Source organism: Oryzias latipes, chromosome 14, assembly GCF_053564925.1.
Source record: "Oryzias latipes strain Hd-rR chromosome 14, Olatipes_Hd-rR_3.1".
In the NCBI taxonomy this organism is placed as follows: Eukaryota; Metazoa; Chordata; class Actinopteri; order Beloniformes; family Adrianichthyidae; genus Oryzias; species Oryzias latipes.
In genome coordinates, this window is record NC_136250.1 from 32067305 (window position 1) to 32088391 (window position 21087).

Genomic DNA, 21087 nt, shown 5'->3' on the forward strand with positions numbered 1-21087 from the left:
GGCACTGATGCAGGGAGAACTGTATCCAATATTACCAGCCTTTGTACAGCAAAAGCAAGTTTTTACTGAAGGAAAACCCAAAAAAAGGGAATGTGAATGGATGCAGGAATCAGCTTGGAGGAAACATCAGCCCAAAGTTAAATACCTTAAAGGAATTCCACTGCTAACTCTTTGCCTTTTTGATCAAATAACCAGTCAACATGAAGCAGTGACATCATCATTTATTTCAGAGATGTATTTGTGTCACACCAACCAAAGTATCTTTTAACAAAGTATATAAACTTTACATTTGAGAAAATCTGGATTTGCAAATGAATGTTCTGGATCTTCCCTCTACTCATGTTTTCATGATTGTGAGAGAAAAAACAATTTTTGTGCTTCAGCACCAAACATTTGTCAATGTTCATGTTTTGAACTGGGGGTCCCTGTATCCAGCTGTTTTCTATGGAACCAAAGTCTTCTGGATTCCATTTCAGGCTTTTATCAGCAACGACTTTTAATCTTTAGTCTCTGTTCGGTCTTCAGGATTCAGACTTAAAGTCATAAAAGATTTAACGCTCGTTTCAGGACCTGAAAGGAACCGAGTCTGGTGGACGAAGAACTTCAGTTACAAAGGAAGGACAGGGCTCCTGTTTGACCTGAAACCAATGATGAAATGATTCATTCAATAGTTTCTGTGCCACTAGTGGGCTTCAGATTAGTGTGGGATGGGAGCACTGCTGCACCTATACGCCAACATGAACATTTCTGGCCACTGAAAGAGCCTTTTAGTCCATGCCAATAGGAGTTAATGATAATAACAGGATTAGGCCTGCACAATATACCGCAAATTTATCGTTATCGCAATATCCAGCTCTGCAATATGCATATCGCAAAAGACGGCAAATATCGCAATAAATCGCAAACCCAAAATGTGTTAAAACAATCTTCTAGCAGCTTGAAGCATTTAACGAATCAAATAAATCCCTTTATGCTTTGACCAATCAGATGGAGGTCTATTAAGTTAGATGTTTGTCCCCCATGTCGATGAGGGTCATTTGGAGTATAATTTTAAACTGTTGCAATGAAATGGGAATGATGTTCTTGTTTATTTTTCTATTTGTTTATTTACCGCAAATTTATCGTTATCGCAATATTGATCACTAATATCGCATATCGCAAGTATTCCTCATATCGTGCAGCCCTAAACAGGATGAAACCAAAGCCAACTGGAAAGAGCAGTGAAAAAAGAGCCCAAAACATACAGTAGTTTTCAGCTGGAAAGAGACAAGAATGAACAAGAGACCGGGCATTACATCCAAATTGCTCCTTTTCCAGAGACTAGCCCCACATGTGTTTGTGAGGCTGTTTTCTGTCCAACGGCTAGTTGAAAAGATAAATCTATAGGTGTTATGAATAAATGAAAAATTGTTCTTTTATTCATCTTTGAACAAAAATCTTCATCAAACAAAGAATTCAGGTTTAAAAAACATCCAGCTCCAAGCAGGACAAAAGTACAAACACAGCAAATTTCCATTTGACCCATAAATAATTCCTATAAACCTTCAATTTGTCAAAGTTTATCATACTTCATGTCTGCTCTTCAGAATAATTAGTCCAAATCCTAAAAACATAAATTAGCAGTGGCTCCTCGCCAACCCTGATCAGCTTCTGCAACCCTCGACCCAACGCGCATCCGTTGATTTACCTCATAAATTACAGCTAATAAAACGACCTTCCATCAGTCAGCGCCGTCCTGAGGGAGGGGCTTCTTCAGGTTCACCTGCACCTGCAGGTCCAAAGCAGCTCTGGCACCGGCCACGTCTCCGCCCGACATCAGCTGGTCCTCTGCGGTTCGATGTGCAGCGTGGGCCAAACCCCACAAAGGAACTGAGCAAAGGACAGCATGAAAAACCACCGAGGTTCTGGGACTGAAGGTGGATGAAAACAAAAGCAGCCCTCACCTTGACCTTTGCTCTGCGCTTGAGGAAGGTGGATCTGATCTGCAGGCTGAGAGAGCAACAGTCTTTAGATTCCCATTCGCTGTGGTCATGCAGTCCACACAGCAATACCTGAGAAGAATGTGCAGGTAGGACCCCAGACCCGTGAAGATGTGCCACCAGGCGTGGAACTGTGTCAAGACTCCAAGTCCGGGGGGCAGAACTCGTCTGCTGGTTCTGTCATTGACAGGAAACATACTTGTGTCAAAGACATCCTGAAAATGATTGACAGATGTCACTTCTGTCCTGTCTTTGTTTAAGCGAGCTCCAAATAGAGCTTTCTGATGACCGCCGTGATGAACCAGCCGGAGTCGTGGTTAACCCCCCCCCCCGTAATAGATGGTTTCCCCGAGAAGAACAGTGACTGATTCTTTATCAAACCGCCGTGTTGTGCACTCAAGAACGCACGCAGCTTGTAATGGAAATGAATAATTAGAACGCAGTAAATCTGTCGAATTTACTCGCGAGAGGGAAACTTCTGTTGTAGAATGAGGATGTGTGTGTGTTTCTGAAACCGCGCACATGTGTGTGTGTGTGAGTAGAGTTTGCGTGTGCAGCGTAAAGGGAGTGAAGGACAGTAATGAAAGGTTTCCCCCAGAAACCCTTGAAGTCTGAACACAGGACTAAATTCAAATTCAAATTTTATTTGTCACACACACAATCATACAGCGTACAATGTGCAGTGAAATGCTTAGAAAAAGTCAATTATCAGCAAAGGTGAAAGTGTTTAATGTGTTTCTTATAGTTCTAACCACGCACCATATTCAGAATTTAAGAACAAAAACGTGCGGTGAATCTCATCACCCTCATGACTCTAGCTCCACAGCACAGCTGAGCTTACCTGAGCTGCTCACAGAAGATGTTGTCGATGTTCCACAGCAGAAAGCCCAACATGAAGATGGCTAAAGACGCGTAACACAATGGCCTAAGCCACGGGTACACCCTGAAAACAAACGGCAGTGGAGTCAGGCTGCAGCCTGGAGGTCCCACAGACGTTATGTTTCAGCAGCCTAACCTACCATGTAACAATGAAGATGGACCGCATCACCAGACAAGCCACCAGAACTCCATACATGACCTGTAAGATGGAGAAGCTCATGAAGTTCTGCTCCTTCAGCAGTCTCCATTGAAGGTTCAAAGCCAAGTCCGTTTGTGAAAGTGAATCTCCATGGTTCCAGCATTTAGTACAGCACCGTGAAAAAACCTCAAATGTCTTCCAACTGAAGGGAACCTCACTGCTGTGGATCCAGATACTACAAAATGTAATCAATCAGGACCAAATGAGGCTACAGCCTCTTTATTTTTATTTTTTCTGAGGATCTAGGACAGAGGATCAGATCCACTTTAGGACAGAGGATCAGATCCACTTTAGGACACAGGATCAGATCCAATTTAGGACAGAGGATCTGGATCCAATTTAGGACAGAGGATCAGATCCACTTTAGGACAGAGGATCTGGATCCAATTTAGGACAGAGGATCAGATCCACTTTAGGACAGAGGATCTGGATCCACTTTAGGACAGAGGATCAGATCCACTTTAGGACACAGGATCAGATCCACTTTAGGACACAGGATCAGATCCACTTTAGGACAGAGGATCTGGATCCACTTTAGGACAGAGGATCTGGATCCACTTTAGGTCAGAGGATCGGATCCACTTTAGGACAGAGGATCAGATCCACTTTAGGTCAGAGGATCGGATCCACTTTAGGACAGAGGATCAGATCCACTTTAGGACAGAGGATCTGGATCCACTTTAGGTCAGAGGATCTGGATCCACTTTAGGACAGAAGATCTGAATCCACTTTAGGACAGAGGATCTGGATCCACGTTAGGACAGACGATATGGATCCACTTTAGGTCAGAGGATCTGGATCCACTTTAGGTCAGAAGATCTTGATCCACTTTAGGTCAGAGGATCGGATCCACTTTAGGTCAGAGGATCAGATCCACTTTAGGACAGAGGATCTGGATCCACTTTAGGTCAGAGGATCAGATCCACTTTAGGTCAGAGGATCAGATCCACTTTAGTACAGAGGATCAGATCCACTTTAGGACAGAGGATCTGGATCCAATTTAGGACAGAGGATCAGATCCACTTTAGGACAGAGGATCTGGATCCACTTTAGGACAGAGGATCAGATCCACTTTAGGACACAGGATCAGATCCACTTTAGGACACAGGATCAGATCCACTTTAGGACAGAGGATCTGGATCCAATTTAGGACAGAGGATCAGATCCACTTTAGGACAGAGGATCTGGATCCACTTTAGGTCAGAGGATCGGATCCACTTTAGGACAGAGGATCAGATCCACTTTAGGTCAGAGGATCGGATCCACTTTAGGACAGAGGATCAGATCCACTTTAGGACAGAGGATCTGGATCCACTTTAGGTCAGAGGATCTGGATCCACTTTAGGACAGAAGATCTGAATCCACTTTAGGACAGAGGATCTGGATCCACGTTAGGACAGACGATATGGATCCACTTTAGGTCAGAGGATCTGGATCCACTTTAGGTCAGAAGATCTTGATCCACTTTAGGTCAGAGGATCGGATCCACTTTAGGTCAGAGGATCAGATCCACTTTAGGACAGAGGATCTGGATCCACTTTAGGTCAGAGGATCAGATCCACTTTAGGTCAGAGGATCAGATCCACTTTAGTACAGAGGATCAGATCCACTTTAGGACAGAGGATCTGGATCCACTTTAGGTCAGAGGATCTGGATCCACTTTAGGACAGATGATCAGATCCAATTTAGTACAGAGGATCAGATCCACTTTAGGACAGAGGATCTGGATCCACTTTAGGTCAGAGGATCAGATCCACTTTAGGACAGAGGATCAGATGCACTTTAGGACAGAGGATCTGGATCCGCTTTAGGACAGAGGATCAGATCCACTTTAGGTCAGAGGATCAGATGCACTTTAGGACAGAGGATCAGATCCGCTTTAGGACAGAGGATCAGATCCAATCAGATCGAATGTGAAGGTCATGACAGTCTGACAGAGAACCTGACTTCACCAAACTGTGCATGTGCAGCTGAATGTTCAGCCCTGGTGAACGTGGCCTGAGTCTCAGCGACCTGACAGCAGCCTCACCTGGTGAAACACGGGCTCCTTCCACTGCAGGTACACCTGCAACAACACGTCCATGAGAGCACACACACACACACACACACACACACACGCATAGGCTGCTATATGTCGAAACCTGATTTACTGTTGAAATGACTGAACAGAAGAACTCACCAGGCTGACTGACATGCTGAAGACGAACAACAAGGTGATGGGAATCAAACCCACGGTCTTCTCCTGCTTGAAGCACTCGTACCTACAAAACATTAGTCTGAAATGTTCAGCTGTCACTGTGGATGACATGCTGGTCTGAAGGGTTGGATCACTTACAGACAGTAGACAAACACACACGTGCTGTAAATCATCGGCAGCTCGTCCAGCAACTGCAGGCATTCCAGAGAAACACTGCTTAACATGTGCTCAACATCAGGCGTGCGCACGCTACTGCCGTGTGGGCTCACCTGCATCTCATACAGCAGCGTCATGTGGAAGCACCAGGATCCCACACCTACAGCTGACAGCCAGAGAGGACAGGTGAGCTGCGGAAGGAAGCTGGGAACGGTTGGGTACGGCTCCACTAACCTGCTAGACCCAGGAAGGAACAGATGTACCGAAACTCCAGGCCGTTCCGAAACGTCTGCAGGGCACCAAATAGAGGAGGAAGGATCATGATTAGGTTGCTGACAGTGTTCCCTGTTTAAACAACAGAGATAGTGAGACAGAGAGCAGACAGTGAGTCTGGAAGCCGTCCACTGCAGTACAGACGTGCACATGAGCTTCACCTGTCGTCTTCTTCACCTGCAGTCATGACATGAAACACCAACTCATAATGACATACATGTGTCCACTAACCTGTTCCATCAATGCAATTTCAAAGTTTGATTCTTAAAAATGTATCCCCAAAATTGATTTTTTGCATATTTCCTGTTTAAATATGTCACACGACAGATTATTACACAATCCATGAATGTTTGAGTTAGACACCAGTGATTGTTGCTCAAGTTCAAAAGGGGTGCTTTGGTTTACGTTTTTCTCTGACTGACTGCAAACATGGATATAATACGGCAGTGGCTCAGGCGGTTGAGCGGGTCGTCCAATGGTCTAAAGCAGGGGTCGGGAACCTTTTTGGCGAGAGAGCCATAAACGCCACATATTTTTAAATGTAATTTCCAAAGAGCCATACAATAATGTAGTGTCCCTTTCCCACACTGAGGCACGGAGACTTAACCTCTCTTAAGGTTCTTTATTCTGGTTACTATAGACCGCAACGAACGCCGTACAATTAATTCAGCAACTCCTGAATCTCTCCCGCCGAGACGAGACGAGAGCGCTTCTCCCAACTTTATATTCCCCCCTCCCGCTCCAGCCCTCCCATTTCCCTTATTCGGCCCATAGCTGAACCCCATTGGTCCAAATTACCTAACAACAGGCTGAGCGACAGAACTGAGAGCCAATCAGATCTCTGCTTGAGCGATGCGTTCAATGAACTCCAGAACTTTTAACGCGGCCCAACAGGCGCCCAATAAAACTCTGTCCGGGACAATATATAAGTGAATGTGTGCATTTGATGTAATTTCAACATTTTTAAAGTACAAGAAGTCTGTGGATTCTTTTTAATAACATTGTTATGCTGTTGCTGATAAATGATGAGTATTTCTCGTGGTAGTTTTGCTGATGGTCTAGTCTGGTTGATACGTGGTGAGTTTCTGCTTCGTGCAGGCGTTGAGACGTTAAACGTGATCTTAGGTCTGAATGTTCTGTAGATGTGAGACAGACATGGAACCAAACACACACTCACACTGCAGTGAGTGACGGGCAGCGGGTTTACGTTTTTACAATCCCTGCGCGGTTCACCTTACTGGCGGTGCCCACCCTCTGGTTTCTCCCTCACACATCCCGTCCCCGCAACTGCGCGCTCTTCCTCAGAGAGGAGCGCGCAGTTTTAGGCACGTCAATTCACAGGTTTCCAGCTGGTACAAACTCTGTGAAATAATAGATAATAGTAACTGATAGCGCTGGCGCAGATTTTTCTCTCAAAGCACCGCTACTACTGCGCGCCTCTGGCATCGCATCGCGCCAGACAAGGACTGGTCTAATGAAAAAAAAAAGTATAATTAAAGATTTGTCTGCGAGCCACATGTGACCATCAAAAGAGCCACATATGGCTCGCGAGCCATAGGTTCCCGACCCCTGATCTAAAGGGTCGTCGGTTCGATCCCCGCTCCCCCCCAGGCCAACTTTTGTTGTGTCCTTGGGCAAGACACTCCACCCTCCTTGCCTCCAGTGTGGCTCGACTGGTGTGTAAATGTGTGTGAATGTCCCGGTGATGGTCAGAGGCGCTGTACTGGCAGCCACGCCTCCGTCAGTCTGCCCCAGGGCAGCTATGGTACATCAGTCCTTACATCACCAAGTATGAATGAATGATGGACACACTGGAAGAACTTTCAGCGTCTGGGAAAACCCTGATAAATCCAATCTATTACTATATTATTACAAATGTGTCAAAGTTAGACTTTCAATCAAATAGGAATGGTTAAGGGAGGATTAATCACTGATTCATATTTTGGGTGTTTTTTTGTTGGTCTGTTGGTCTTTAGACGACTTTTAGGCTGAAAAGAGTGACAATCTGGCAACACGGGCAGAGATTGAATAATGATTCAAAGCAATTATGAAAAAATGGTCAAATGATCCGATGGTTGTAAACAGAGAAAACCAGACATTTGTTGCCAAACTTCCAAAAGTGCTGGAAGAAAAAAAAAGGAAAGAAAAGCTAGAAAATCATAATTTGTTCCTTCTGGGAAGTGAAGGATTAATAAATTAGTACAGGGGTGCTCACACTTTTTTGGCATGTGAGCTACTTTTGAATCGTCAATGTCTTAAAGATATATATATATATATATATATATAAAATACCATTAGTAAATGTTTGTTAGTTATGTTTATTAGTAACATTATTGTTTATGTACTGATGATTAAAAACTACACAGTGAGATTACACAAAGATACTTCTGTATTAACAGATGAAGCGTTTTATTACAAAGACAGAAAGCAGCAACCATCGTATGTCATGCTCTGCTGTAAACCGTGCAATGGGGGGAGCATCAAGGCTTTTCAAAGGCGCTGCTGGCTCCGTACGAAGCAGGTGACTCGGACGCTTCCTTATGAGCTCGTATTTATCAGGTGAGAACTGCAGAGGCGATAGCGGAGCGGTCTTCTGCCGGGAACTTGACGTGACGCGGGGCAGAGAGCAACTCTGACGACAGAGAGTTCGCGCTCAGTGAATTTAAACACACGTCTGGAGCGACGTGTGCTTCAGAGGATGTCCGATTGGCCGTTCTGCATGTCAATCAAGTCCCGTACTTCTTGGTGAGGATTTTGATTGGCTGGTGGATTTTTAAAAAGTACTTTTTTTTATCTTCTCTGTCCCGCGATTTACCTTCGTGTCCTTGAAGATCGACCGGTAGATCGCGATCGACGTAATGAGCACCACTGAATTAGTACATTTAATAAATGTAATGCTTTTCCAAGTAAAAATAATGTGAATAATATAGAAAAACATTTAAATGTGATTTCAGTTTTGAAATTCTTATGTCAACATTTAGATTTTTGACAATGTTGTTGTCTAAATGGACCAATAAAGAACTTATTCTACGTTTTACCCTTCAGGTTAGGATTTAATATTATAATGAACACAACTGCTGCGAGGGGCCCCATTGTCCCCTTTGAAGTCCGCCACTGGCATCAGGTTGACGTGCACGCCCGGCTGCGCGTGTGTGCTGTTATCACCACAAACGCTTTCTGGAATGCCCGCATGCGGGTAAAAGGTGAGGCCGCGTGAACGCGCACCCACAACCAACTCACGCCTTTATGCCTCTGAGCGGCAGCTCGAGACCGGAGTGCGCGTGCGTGTAGCCAGGGTGAGGTGTAAACCCCCCCCCCCCCAGTCTCGCCCTGCGCTCTGCAGCTAGCTAACCCTTAGCCGGAGCCCGCGGACCCCCACCCCCCTCCCCACCTCTCGCAGAGATGGTGCCCCCTCCCTCCAGGACTCACAGAACTCAGCCACGTAGACGGTCACCTCGTAGTTCTCCTCGCACCAGTCCAGCGTGGAGGTCGGCGGACCCCACAGACCCAGCCTGCGCGCGGAGGGAGCCATGATGAAGAGGAGCCGCTGTTCCAGCGCGCGAGCCTTCTTCCTCGCGCCACAGGACGGAAATAACGCGAGCGTGACCGTTTCCGTGATCACGCGTCAGATGATGAGTGAAACTCCGGCGTTTACCGACTCAACCGTTGAGTTTGGGGAACTGGCCAGTTTCCGGTCTCCAGTTCAATTGAGCATCCAGTAAAACCAGAAAGTAGAAATGATAAATGCAGACAAATATAGATCATTTATTATAAATGAAAACGAATGTAGATCATTTATGAATGTAATAAACAATAGATCTTTTCTTTTAAGTTAAATACATATGGATCATTTTTTATAATTGTAAACGAATATAGATCATTTACTATAAAAGTAATAACATATGGATCATTTAGTATGAATGTAATAATCATGAAGTCATGAAAATGTCATGATTTAAAGGATTGACATGGACATTGAAACATGAACTAGACTTGAGACCAGGTATAGTCACCATTAAGGGCAACGAACTTGCATTGGTTAATGGGTCTGGATCTCTGTGACCCTTGTTCTATCCTAGGCACTTGAACGTTGGGAGGTGGGTCATCTAGACCCACTAGACAGCTGGGTCATCTAGACCCACTAGACAGTTGGGTCATCTAGACCCACTAGACAGTGCTCTGAACCTTTTTTCTTCAATGATTTGTGATCTTCACTGGTGTCCATGGATTACATGAAATCTTTCCACCTTTATCCACCTTTGTCATGGTAGGGAGAACACCTCAATGGAAGGGGGGGGGGGGGGGGTCATAGGTTAGCACAAGGGTTCAGAGCAGAAGCAGGTGATGAGGTGAATTGGTCCCAGCTGGTGGAGTCAGGAGCAGAGCAGGAGGGGGAGGAGACTGACAGGCACCAAAAAAGAAAACGTATTATTTGTTCATCATTCATACAATTAACTTTAAGATCAACTTTAAATTTAGGTTTTATTTTTTTAATAATAATAAAAAAGTTTTATTTTATTATTTTTATTAATATTATATATTTTTTTACTTGTCCAACAGCTGAGCAACAGAGCTTTAAATGGACAGATCCGATCCGATGATGTATACTTGTATTTTTAAAGACAACATTTAGCAAATAAATGTTATCTTGGCAGTATTAAGTTGTAAAGTCCCACTACCTGTCTTACACCGAGGTGTGCGAACTTTGTTCTCCACATTTGACCCCTCCCCTGGGGGACCGGTGAGGTGCAGGCACAGCCGTGCTCTGGAACTGTTTGGTGGTTCAATCCCCCCACAATCCAACCACTTAATGCTGAGTGTCAAGCAGGGAGGCATTGGTCCCATTTTTAAAGTCTTTAGTATGACTCGTTCTGGATTTGATCTCAAGACCTTCCAGTCACAGGGCGGACACTCTACTACAAGGCCACTGAGCTATTAAACTAAAAAAAAAAATGTGTGAGAAGAAAGCTATAAACCGAACAAAAAAGGAGTAATATTTTGTAGTGAAATGCATAGAGTGCATTGTAGACCGTTACATAAGGATTGGTCTATGAATAAGGAAATACTGTCTTTCAGGAAATAACCCTTTATTTTTGGGATAAATCCAGAGGGTTGTGTCAGGAAGGGCATCCAACATCAAATCTTTGCCAAACCAAATATCTGAACCAGACCTCTGACATCCATCCTGGATCGGTTGAGGCCCAGATTTACAATGACCGCCATCGGTGCCGACAGGGCCAATGGAAATTGGATAACTGTTGGTCAGACAAGGAGCAGAGGAGGAAGACATGTTGGTAGGAAGAGAGAGAAGAGGAAAGTCTAAAATGTTGGAACTACGACAGAAGGTAGAGAGTTAGTGGACATGATGCAGAGGAGTAAGGTAGTCATGCTGTGTCCAGGAGACCAGGTGGAAAAGACGGCTAAAAGCTGAGGAGAAGCGTTCTAGATGTTCTTTCATGGTGGAGACAAGAGGAGAAATGGAGGAGGAGTCGTCATCTTAACCCTTGTGCTATCTTAGATGACCCCCCCCCCCTCCATTGAGGTGTTCTCCCTACCATGACAAAGGTGGATAAAGGTGGAAAGATTTCATGTAATCCATGGACACCAGTGAAGATCACAAATCATTGAAGAAAAAAGGTTCAGAGCACTGTCTAGTGGGTCTAGATGACCCACCTCCCAATGTTAAAGTGCCCAGGATAGACCAAGGGTTACAGAAGTAAGGCTGGGCAATATGGCCTAAAAATAAAATCTCAGATTTTATTTTTTTTATTTGATTTCCGATTTTTTCCTGATCCCCCCCCAACTTAAGAAAATCAATAAGTACAAACGGCAGACAAACTGCCTTTGACTGTGATGGGCTTCAGGCAAATGTAGCGGGGGGGGGTGTCTCTTCTGTTAAAGTGGGTGCTTCCACACAAAAAACCAGTCCAGCTTCGTTGCAATATCCCAACTGGGTCTGCATTTATTAACACCGTCGGCCTGTATCTCTTATTCTCCGGTCTCACTTCCAGAACTTCAACATAAATAGACAAACCATCATTGCCCTTTAGTGGCAGGTCCATGAACTTAAACAAACAATATAGCATATTGTTACATCTTTTCTCTTTTTGGAAGCTACTTCTCACTGTTATTCTTTGTAGGGTCCAAATAAAAAAAATCAACACATGTCTAGAACAACTAAATCAGTTTACCACAACACAATACCTGACCGTCTACCTCGCCTTTGCTCCCACTCCTACACCTGGCTGTGGACCCCCCCCCTCTGGCTCATCTCTGGCTCGTCTCTGCTCTGTACCTGACCGAGTACCTCGTCTCTGCTCCTGCTCCTACACCTGGCTGTGGTTCCTGTCTCCGGCTCGACTCGCGCCTTTGACTGTCCCCACAACCACGGCTGGATGAAGCTCGTCTGCTGGACTTTAATATATGTAGTTGTAGATTTAGATAAGTTAATTCTTCTCTCAGAGTTCTGGTAAATCGCCTGTCCGTCCTGGGGGAGGATCCCTCCTTCATGTGGGCACCCCTGAGGTTTCTTCGTTTTTTCCGGAATCCGTTTTTTTTGGGAGTTTTTCCTTACCGCGAAGGGGGGTCTAAGGGCAGGGATGCCAGTATAGCTTAGTCAGTTTGTTAGTTCATTTTAGTATTTTACTATTGAACTCTTTGTATTCGTGATCCTTTTGAGTTCATGTTTTACTTTGAAGCCCATCGAGACGACTGTTGTGATTTTGGGCTATACAAATAAAATTGAATTGAATACAAACTTTTCAAACAAATGTTTGAACATTTTTTTTTCTTCTTTTTACAGGAGTGTCTGTTCAGGTAGCGCCTTGGCTTGTGAATGACCCTACCAGTTCTGGTTGTCATTGGTCTCTCAGGGGTCGGTTGAGTTTCTACTGACTGTGCTTGGGCACCTTCCGGGTCAACAGTCTCGATGTCAAGGGGTACTGTTGGTGGTATGTTGGGAGAACGCCTGAGGTGCCTACGGTTTCTCCTCAGCACAGCACCTGACTCCATTGCAACCTCATAGGACCTATCGTCGACAGATTTTTTTCATCAAGCCTCTCCTCCATTTGTTGTGGGGCTGAAAAGGCTGAACTCTCACAGCATCACCTACTTTCAAAGGACTGAGGTCTCTGGCTGATCGGTTGTAGTAAGCACACTGACGATGTTGGTTGGAAGCAGTGCTTCCTTGGCTTGAAGTACTTTGGGCTTGAGTAGACTGGGTTTGACTGGAAGCTATGTCCGTGTGCGGCGACTCAGTAGCCTTTGTGCTGGGCTGCTGTCAAGTCCCTGGAATGATGTATTGCGATGGTCTAAGAGTGCAAGGCTGTGTCCGAATTACCGCCCTAACCCCTAACTACTAAAACCCTATATAGTGCGGCACTATATAGTTCTCTATATAGTTCTCTGAATTTTCAAAGCAATTCGGACACCCGTGCTCACTAGTTTTCTCTTTCGGGTTTTTTCAAATGGCGCTAGGCACGGAAACAAAGTGGCGCATTACCGCCACCACCTGGTCTGGAGGGGAACTACTTCTATTTAACGCCAAGAATGCCACCCATTTGTCAAAGTAAAAATATAATAAATATAAACATTTTATGAAGACTATTTATGAATCTGCTGTGTTCTGATCATGAAAAATGTGGCTGATTTATAAATTATAAAATTACAAACACATTGGTGGTGATTTTATGTATTTGTTGATAAATAAACCCTCATGTCATTGGTCCATGGCAATATTTATTTTTATGCCGCTGAACGATTTACGGGCTCTTGCGAGGAAGCATTTTTTTTCCGTAGTTTTCTCTTCTACCTTACTGAAAATAGCTTTATATATGAATCTGTCCGTGTTCCTGGCAATAATTCAACCGTTTTTCATGGGATCAAACCAAAAACGAGCAGATATGCAGCATCACAGGGCGGCAACGAGAAGCAGACGTCTCAGAAGATTTCCTATGGAAGCCCTGGCCAGACATGAACAACCTGTGAGTTAAACTTAAAGTTTTTTTATTAGTTCAATTTAAGCATTTGTCACTAATTGTGCTCAAGGTTACACAGTCTGCTGGGTAAGACTTAACATTATTTTTCAACACTGGATTATGAATTGTATAGTCTAACTACATGAAACACTTGTGAGATCAAAGTTTAGTATTTTTTATTCAGAGTCAAACCATATCACTTGTTTAAAACAAAAATACTTTAATTTTTAAATATTTATATAAAAATCCAAAAACCCAGCCAAAAAAAAAACACGAGATTTTCCAGCATTTATAAATACGTCATAAACTAAAATGTAAGACATCAGAATAAAATGAAACATTCAAAAAAATCAGATTTAATTTTCTCAATGAAATAATTATTTCTCTATTTTACAGGGTCTTCCATGTCTCTACTGCTTTGCCAACATAAAGGTGTCTGTCGTGGCCCTTCACGCTGACGGTCAGTCCCACGCAAGACCAGACCGGCAGACCTGCAGATCGGTTGACCCGCAGGACCATCGAGCATCTGGTGGAGCAGCTTCGGGTTCCTCACACTCTGGGGGGTGTACAGGAGACTGAGGTCCTGGTGTTTCTTTTCTGGCTGGCGTGTGGCACATCTTACGGTGTGGTAACCAGAGCCTTTGACACGCCACGGTCCACTGTGAGCGATGTTGTCCACAGGACGGCAGACCGCATCCTCCAGCTGATGAGCAGGGTCACCCAGCATCCAGTGGGAATGAACTGCCATTAGTCACCTCTGATTTTTTAGCAGCTCGCTGAGTCTTCCACCTTCTAAAAGGTCGTGGGGAACACTGATGGCTGCCACATAAGAATAAAGGTCCTAAAAGAAAATGCAGCTTGTTATTTTAACAGGAAGCTTTTTTATTCCATTCAACTGCAGGCTGTATGTTACTCTAAGCCAAATTTAGAGATATTTTTGTTGGGAATCCAGGATCAGTCCACAGTTCACAGGTTCTACGTAAAAGCCCAACTTATGTAAATAACACATTACCCACCTGAAGGATCCTTTTGGGTGATGGTGGGTATCCCTGCATTGCTCATCCCATCACGCTGCTGACACCCTACAGGGAACCCGTGAGGAATGCGGTTCAGGCCCGTTACAACCAGCACCATGCCAAGACATGCTCTGTGGTGGAGAGAGGATTTGGCATTATAAAGATGAGGAGGAGAGCAATACTTCTGGGGGCACTGGAAGCAAAACCAACCTTTGCAATGAAAATCATTGCCTGCAGTTCAGTTCTGCACAATCTGTGCATCAGAGAAGGGGACTGCTTGGAGCCACAGATGTTGAGCCACAGTAGGAACCAGTAGGACGGGTAAAGTGGTGTCCGTCTGCGAGGACAAATCTCTGCTTTCCTTTTAGCTCCAACTGTGACACACATGACTCTAGAAGACCAGGATTATTGTTAAGATGTATAAAAATAAATGTTAACATATAAAACGAAAATGTAAATATGTACATTTGATATTTATATGAAAATCCTTTTGAGATTGTTAAAAATGGCTCAGATTTAAATAATACATGTAAATAATTCATTTTTGTTCATGCATTTATTAAACAAATTGCAAAAACAACGACGACGTTACATTTTGTGAACAATATTTTAAACTCAGGTAAGCTTAACAGACTCTCCTGTCACTCTTTGTCCCTTCTTGCTCTCTCCTCCTCTCCTCTTTCAACAACAACCTTTACCCCAACATGACAACGATTACAGTTTAATGATAAATAAATACAAATCTGATCAAGTGTCTCTTACTCTCATCCGGCACGAGCTTTCCTGATAACAAACAGGCTCTTTCTCCATCCACAGATGGATCAGATTTTCCTTATCCTCGTCAGTCCCTACATATATAAACACATTTTAAAAATGTGTTAATAACTTATGACTACGGTTAGAACTCACTGCTTTTTGATGTACTATCAACAGCGTTTGTTTTTAGCCTTCAATGCTAATTCGCGCTAGCGTTAGCTTTAGCATTACCGAAATTGATGAGCTTCAAAACAATGTAGATAGTCGATTGAGGAATATAACATATTAAACAAGTCATCTTACGTATTTACAAATATATTTTACAACAGATACTTGATACTTTTAAATATACTTACATTTTTAAGTCCTCTTTCTCGCGCAACCGTCAGCCATCTTTGAATAATTCAAACGCAGTGTATTGTGGGTCACACGCAATGCATTCTGGTATGAACGCAGTGCATTCTGGGCAATATTCGCCGATCGAGTGAGCATCGATCCACACTGGTTTTTCGTAGAGAATTCTGGGAAATTTCTAGTGCACATGATTTTTGAACTGTAGATTCGGACAGCACTACAAAATGGCGACCGCACTATATAGTGCACTATATAGGGTTTAGGGCGGTAATTCGGACACAGCCCATGATAAGGATCTAGTCCAGAAGCTTTGGCTTTGTGTAACAGTCTCTTGGCCGTCTTAACAGCTGACTCGGCTTTGCCATTACTCTGTGAGAAACCTGGGGATGAGGTTTTGTGTTCAAATTCCCACCGCAGGCTGAATCTCTGAAACTCTTGGGAAGAGTACTGTGGTCCATTGTCTGAGACTACAGTGTTGGGGATGCCGTATCCGGCAAAATGAGCTTTTAATTTTTTGATCACTGTGCTCGATTTGGTGTCTGGCAGAAAGTCTTTCTCCCAAAAGTTGGAGTAATAGTCAGCTATTACATGATAGTCTTTGTTGTCAAACTGAAATAAGTCAACACCCACTTTAGCCCACGGCCTGTTTGGTATTTCATGTGGGTGGAGTGTTTCCTTTTGTTGTTTGTCATCTACTGACCTGCAGATATCACAACGAGCAATATGTGGCTTGATTTGGTCACTCATGCCAAATCAGAACACGCATTCCCTGGCTCTCCTCAGGCATCCTTCTGCACCAAAATGAGATGAGTGCAGGCGCCTGGTGATGTCCTCCTGGAGGGAAGAAGGGCTAACCGCACGTTCTCCTTTAAACACAATGCCATCTTGGTGACTGAGTTCCTCTTGAAAAGAAAAGTATGGTTTTGTTTCAGTTGGTAATTTTCTTTTATCTGAAGGCCATCCTTGCTGCATCATTTTGATAATCATTTGTAGAGTTTTGTCACCTTTTGTTGCTGTTCTGATCTGGCTAAGACTGTCATGGGAAATAGGCAAATGTTGCAACATATTAACAGTCTCTATTTCAGCTTCTCCAGAGTCCTGGTGTGCACATTCTGGGAGGTATGCTCTGCTTAATGTGTCTGCCAGTAACATGTCTTTGCCTGGGACGTACACCACATTCAGGTCATATTTCTGAATACGTAGCATCATTCTTTGGAGTCTCTTTGGTGCACTTAACAGTGGTTATCTAACTATGGTCTCTAAGGGCTTATGGTCAGATTGGACGGTGACTTGGCGACCATAAGTGTACTGATGGAACTTCTCAACACTGAAAACCATAGTTAAAAACTCCTTCTCGATCTGAGCATAACCGCGTTCTGTTTGCGTGAGTGCTCTACTTGCATATGCGATGGGCTTGCCCTTCTGTAGGAGTGCTGCACCCAAACCTGCGTCTGATGCGTCACATTGCACCACCAGATCATCTTCTGGGCTGTAGTACTTCAGGGTAGGAGCATCTGCAATCGTCTGTTTAAGTTTCACAAAAGCATTCTCATGATGATCTGTCCATTCCCATTCCGTGTCTTTATGGGTCAACTGTCTTAACACTGCACACTGGTTGGAAAGATGTGGGCAAAACTTAGCTAAATAATTAGCCATGCCTAGCAGTCTTTGTACTGCCTTCACATCTGTGGGCCTCGGCATTTGTTCAATTGCACGCACCTCGTCTGGGTCAATTTTAAGTCCATTCGCTGTGAGACGATGTCCAATGTACGTGCACTCACGTTGTCTCAGTTTAAACTTTTCTGGGTTCAGTTTGATGTTTTTCTGTTGACAGCGTTCCAGGAATTTTCTCAACTTTGCATCATGGTCTTGGATGGCTGTTTCCTGACTTTCACCTTGGCCTGTTATAAGCACATCGTCAGCAATAATGTAAAGGCCTGGCAGCCCATCCAGAGCTTGGGTCAGTTTTCTCTGGAAAACCTCAGGTGCTGGACTAATCCCCATGGGCATTCTAAGCCATCTGTAGCGCCCAAATGGAGTGGAGAAGGTAGTCAGGTAACTCGACTCCTCTGCGAGTTTCACATGCCAAAATCCATTCTTAACGTTGCAAACTGTGAACACTTTTGCCTTAGACATGTCTGGAAGTACATCCTCAATAGTAGCCAATGGAAAGTGACTTCTTTTGAGTGCCTTATTCAAGGGCTTTGGATCAATGCAAACTCTGAGTTTACCGTTCTGCTTTTGCACAACCACCATGCTGCTGATCCAATCTGTGCTACAGTCAACTGGGGTGACAATACCTCTCTGCTCCAACTTCTGAAGCTCCTCCTTTAGTGGCTTCATCATGGCGACAGGCACTCGTCGCTTTGGGAGTTGTACTGGCTTCACGCACTGGTCCAATTCCATTTTGTATTCTCCTTCCAGACAACCGTCTCCTGTGAACACATCTGCAAAATCCGTCTTAATTTGTTCGAAAGTCCATTTTCCGTTTGCGTCTTCTCCTTTTGTCACAATGCTATCCATAGTAATAATGTTTTCGTATTGTACTTTTGTCAGCTTCATAGCTTCACTAGCTCTTTTACCAATCAGTGGCACAGGGCTGTCTTTGTCTACCACCTGGAACTCTAACTGGTATAGTTTTTGGTTTCTGGGGTTCCTTAACTTCACTTTACATTTACCCAGTGGCTTCACTTTGCTACCATTATACATCACTAATACAGAGTTTGTTTCATCAAGTGTTACATCTTTGTTTAGCAGGTCAACAGGTAACACATTACATGTGGCTCCACAGTCTATTTGAAATCTTACCATCTTTTTGCCCAAGAGCATGTTTGCAAACAGTTTAGCGTCTTTCATTTTGTCAGAACTAACAGGTTCTACATTTTCACCATGTGCCTCATCTTTAACACACAAAATATCCTCAAACTCACTTTCACATTCTGTTATAAGATGCACTGTTTTCTTCTTTCGTGTGTCAATGCGGGCTTTATATTTTGCAGCAAAGTTGTTTTCCTTACCACACTTTTTGCATTTTTTCCCAAATGCTGGACATTTTAGTTTGCTCCTTTCATGCGTTCGGCCACAAAACTTGCATTACACTGTGCTTTCTTTGTCTCTCTTTGTCTGATGCTGGTGAGGAGACCTGTGTACAGCGTGAACATCCTCCGTTGTACTTGCAATTGCTTTGGAGTTCTCCCGGGATAATTCAGCCGCTCTGCAGAGTTGAATACAGGTGTCCAACGTCATGGCTCTCTCTCTCAGAAGCCTTTCTCTCATGCCGTCATTGTTAATGCCACATACTATCCTGTCTCGGATGAGTGAGTCTCTTAAAGTGCCAAAATTGCACGTTTTAGTGAGCAGTTTCAGTTCAGTCACATAACTATCAATGGACTCACTGATGCCCTGATTTCTTGTGAAAACTTTGTACCGCTCCACTGTTTCATTCAACGTGGGATTGCAGTAATTGTTAAACTTTTCAATCATGTCATCCACCTTCCAGTCAGACTGTGGCGTGTCCCCCATTAGTGTATCCAGCAGCTCTCTGCCATTTTCTCCCACCAAATAACGGAATAGAGTCACTTTCTTACCCTCCTCATCTGGGGCAACTGTCAATCCAACATAAAGTTGAAACTCATCTCTCCATGCCTTCCATGTTTTCGACAGGTTGTTGGAGTCCAGACACAGCACTTGTGGAGTTTTCAGGCCTTCCATTTTAGCTAGCTCGTCCGTGTGTGATGCTAAGCTCTGCTAATGTTAGCGCTTCACCGTCTTCCACGGCACGTCAGCAGCAAACGACGAGAGAAAAAAATGCTCTTAAAAAATCCAGGTAGAGTTCTCTACCGCTGCCACCATGTTAAAGTGGGTGCTTCCACACAAAAAACCAGTCCAGCTTCGTTGCAATATCCCAACTGGGTCTGCATTTATTAACACCGTCGGCCTGTATCTCTTATTCTCCGGTCTCACTTCCTGAACTTCAACATAAATAGACAAACCAACATTGCCCTCTAGTGGCAGGTCCATGAACTTAAACAAACAATATACCATATTGTTACATCTTCCTCCACGTCTGTGGCAGTAAACCCATACCAGTTCCAAACAGATGATTGGATTCCTTTCTTGGGAACAAACTTCCCTCTCTCACTGGTAGACATGCTGTCGCTTGCTGTTTCGTGTGTGCTATGATGATGTTGTTGCTTGTCGGTTGCCATACTGCCGTGTGAAACTAACGCTACCAAAGATACGCCATTACACAAAAACTCAATTTAGTTATTTTTGAAATCGCCTGGAACAAAAAATTTGAATTATTTAATTCAATTGATTTTTCACCCAGACCTATAAAGGGGGAGTTTGTTAGGAGTGTTGTGGAGGTAAAAAGAGTGTCAGATAGAGGGATGAGTCTGAAGATAGTGAAGGAATTTATATTTTTGGTAATTTCATTAGGGTTGTCAGTCTTAAATTTTATTACATTGAAGATAAGTCATTTGCTGAAGTGTGTGCTTTAACACCCTTTGTACTTTGAAGAAGCTTCCTTAAGTTGCATATGTGAGAAGTTTCAGGAATGCAGCTCCAATCTCATCCCCCCTTCAGGAGAAACAGTCTTTGATATTCTGAGGCCATTTGGTTGTAGGTCTGACATGGACCATAAATTAACTATCTCTGGGACGGATTGTAACTGTGGGAACCACTTCAGGCGTCCGTTCACGTGTGGAGAACAAAAGCTTTATGATCTACTGTATGCATGCTGGCAATTCCGGCCACCTGTGGAGTACCACGGGAAGCAGAGACCAGATGCTGTGATTTCATGGATGGACTCAAGGAAGTAGGCGGGCTCCTCTGTCAGCCAATCTCTAGCGACCAGAGGCGGAGATTCAGCGGCCATCATGCTTCAGGAGGAGGGAATCTGACCATATGTTTAAAAGAGCCATGCTTTGGAAAAAGCTTGGTTCCCAGACGGCCTCATGTGAAGCGGATTGTAATTTCTTACGTTTTGATGGTTTGGGATTTGGGAACCCAGATCGATCTGTTTTATTTTTGTTTAGAGCTCTTTGTTAGAGAAAATAAAACCTCTTAATTTCATTCCGTTCGCTTTTTCTGGTCATTCTCCCAACTTAAAAACACGCATGGAAGAAATCTCAAAGCGACTGATTTCTGGATTTACTTCAATAGAAATGGAAGGTGTGAAGTTGAATGATGCTAGCGGGTTTGCCCAACAGGCAGGATGTGACCTCTGTCTAAAAAAGTAAACCAAGACCCAATGTGTGATGAGTTGAATGGCATTTCAAAGTAACTTTGAGAATACAGA

General features: G+C 43.8%; 1 protein-coding gene across 7 annotated transcripts; it reads right to left on the reverse strand.

Moving 5' to 3' along the window:
• Positions 1–203: 203 nt before the first annotated feature.
• On the reverse strand, positions 204–9344 carry acer3 (alkaline ceramidase 3). Of its 7 annotated transcripts, XR_013647516.1 has the most exons (12): positions 9113–9332; positions 5645–5755; positions 5524–5576; positions 5393–5445; positions 5237–5318; positions 5087–5122; positions 2999–3057; positions 2821–2922; positions 2052–2156; positions 1944–1989; positions 1689–1869; positions 1580–1649 (listed from the first exon to the last, which is right to left on the reverse strand). XR_013647516.1 is itself a non-coding variant. In XM_023962622.2 (11 exons), exons 1-11 carry the CDS (start codon positions 9213–9215, stop codon positions 1816–1818), a joined length of 723 nt encoding a protein of 240 aa, XP_023818390.1. In that variant the 5' UTR covers positions 9216–9334; the 3' UTR covers positions 204–1815. The 7 variants fall into 7 exon arrangements, 6 of the variants coding, with proteins under 6 accessions (XP_023818390.1, XP_023818389.1, XP_023818391.1 ...); XM_023962622.2 differs by having other exon boundaries at positions 204–1869; positions 5645–5699; positions 9138–9334; XM_023962621.2 differs by having other exon boundaries at positions 204–1869.
• Positions 9345–21087: the final 11743 nt, after the last annotated feature.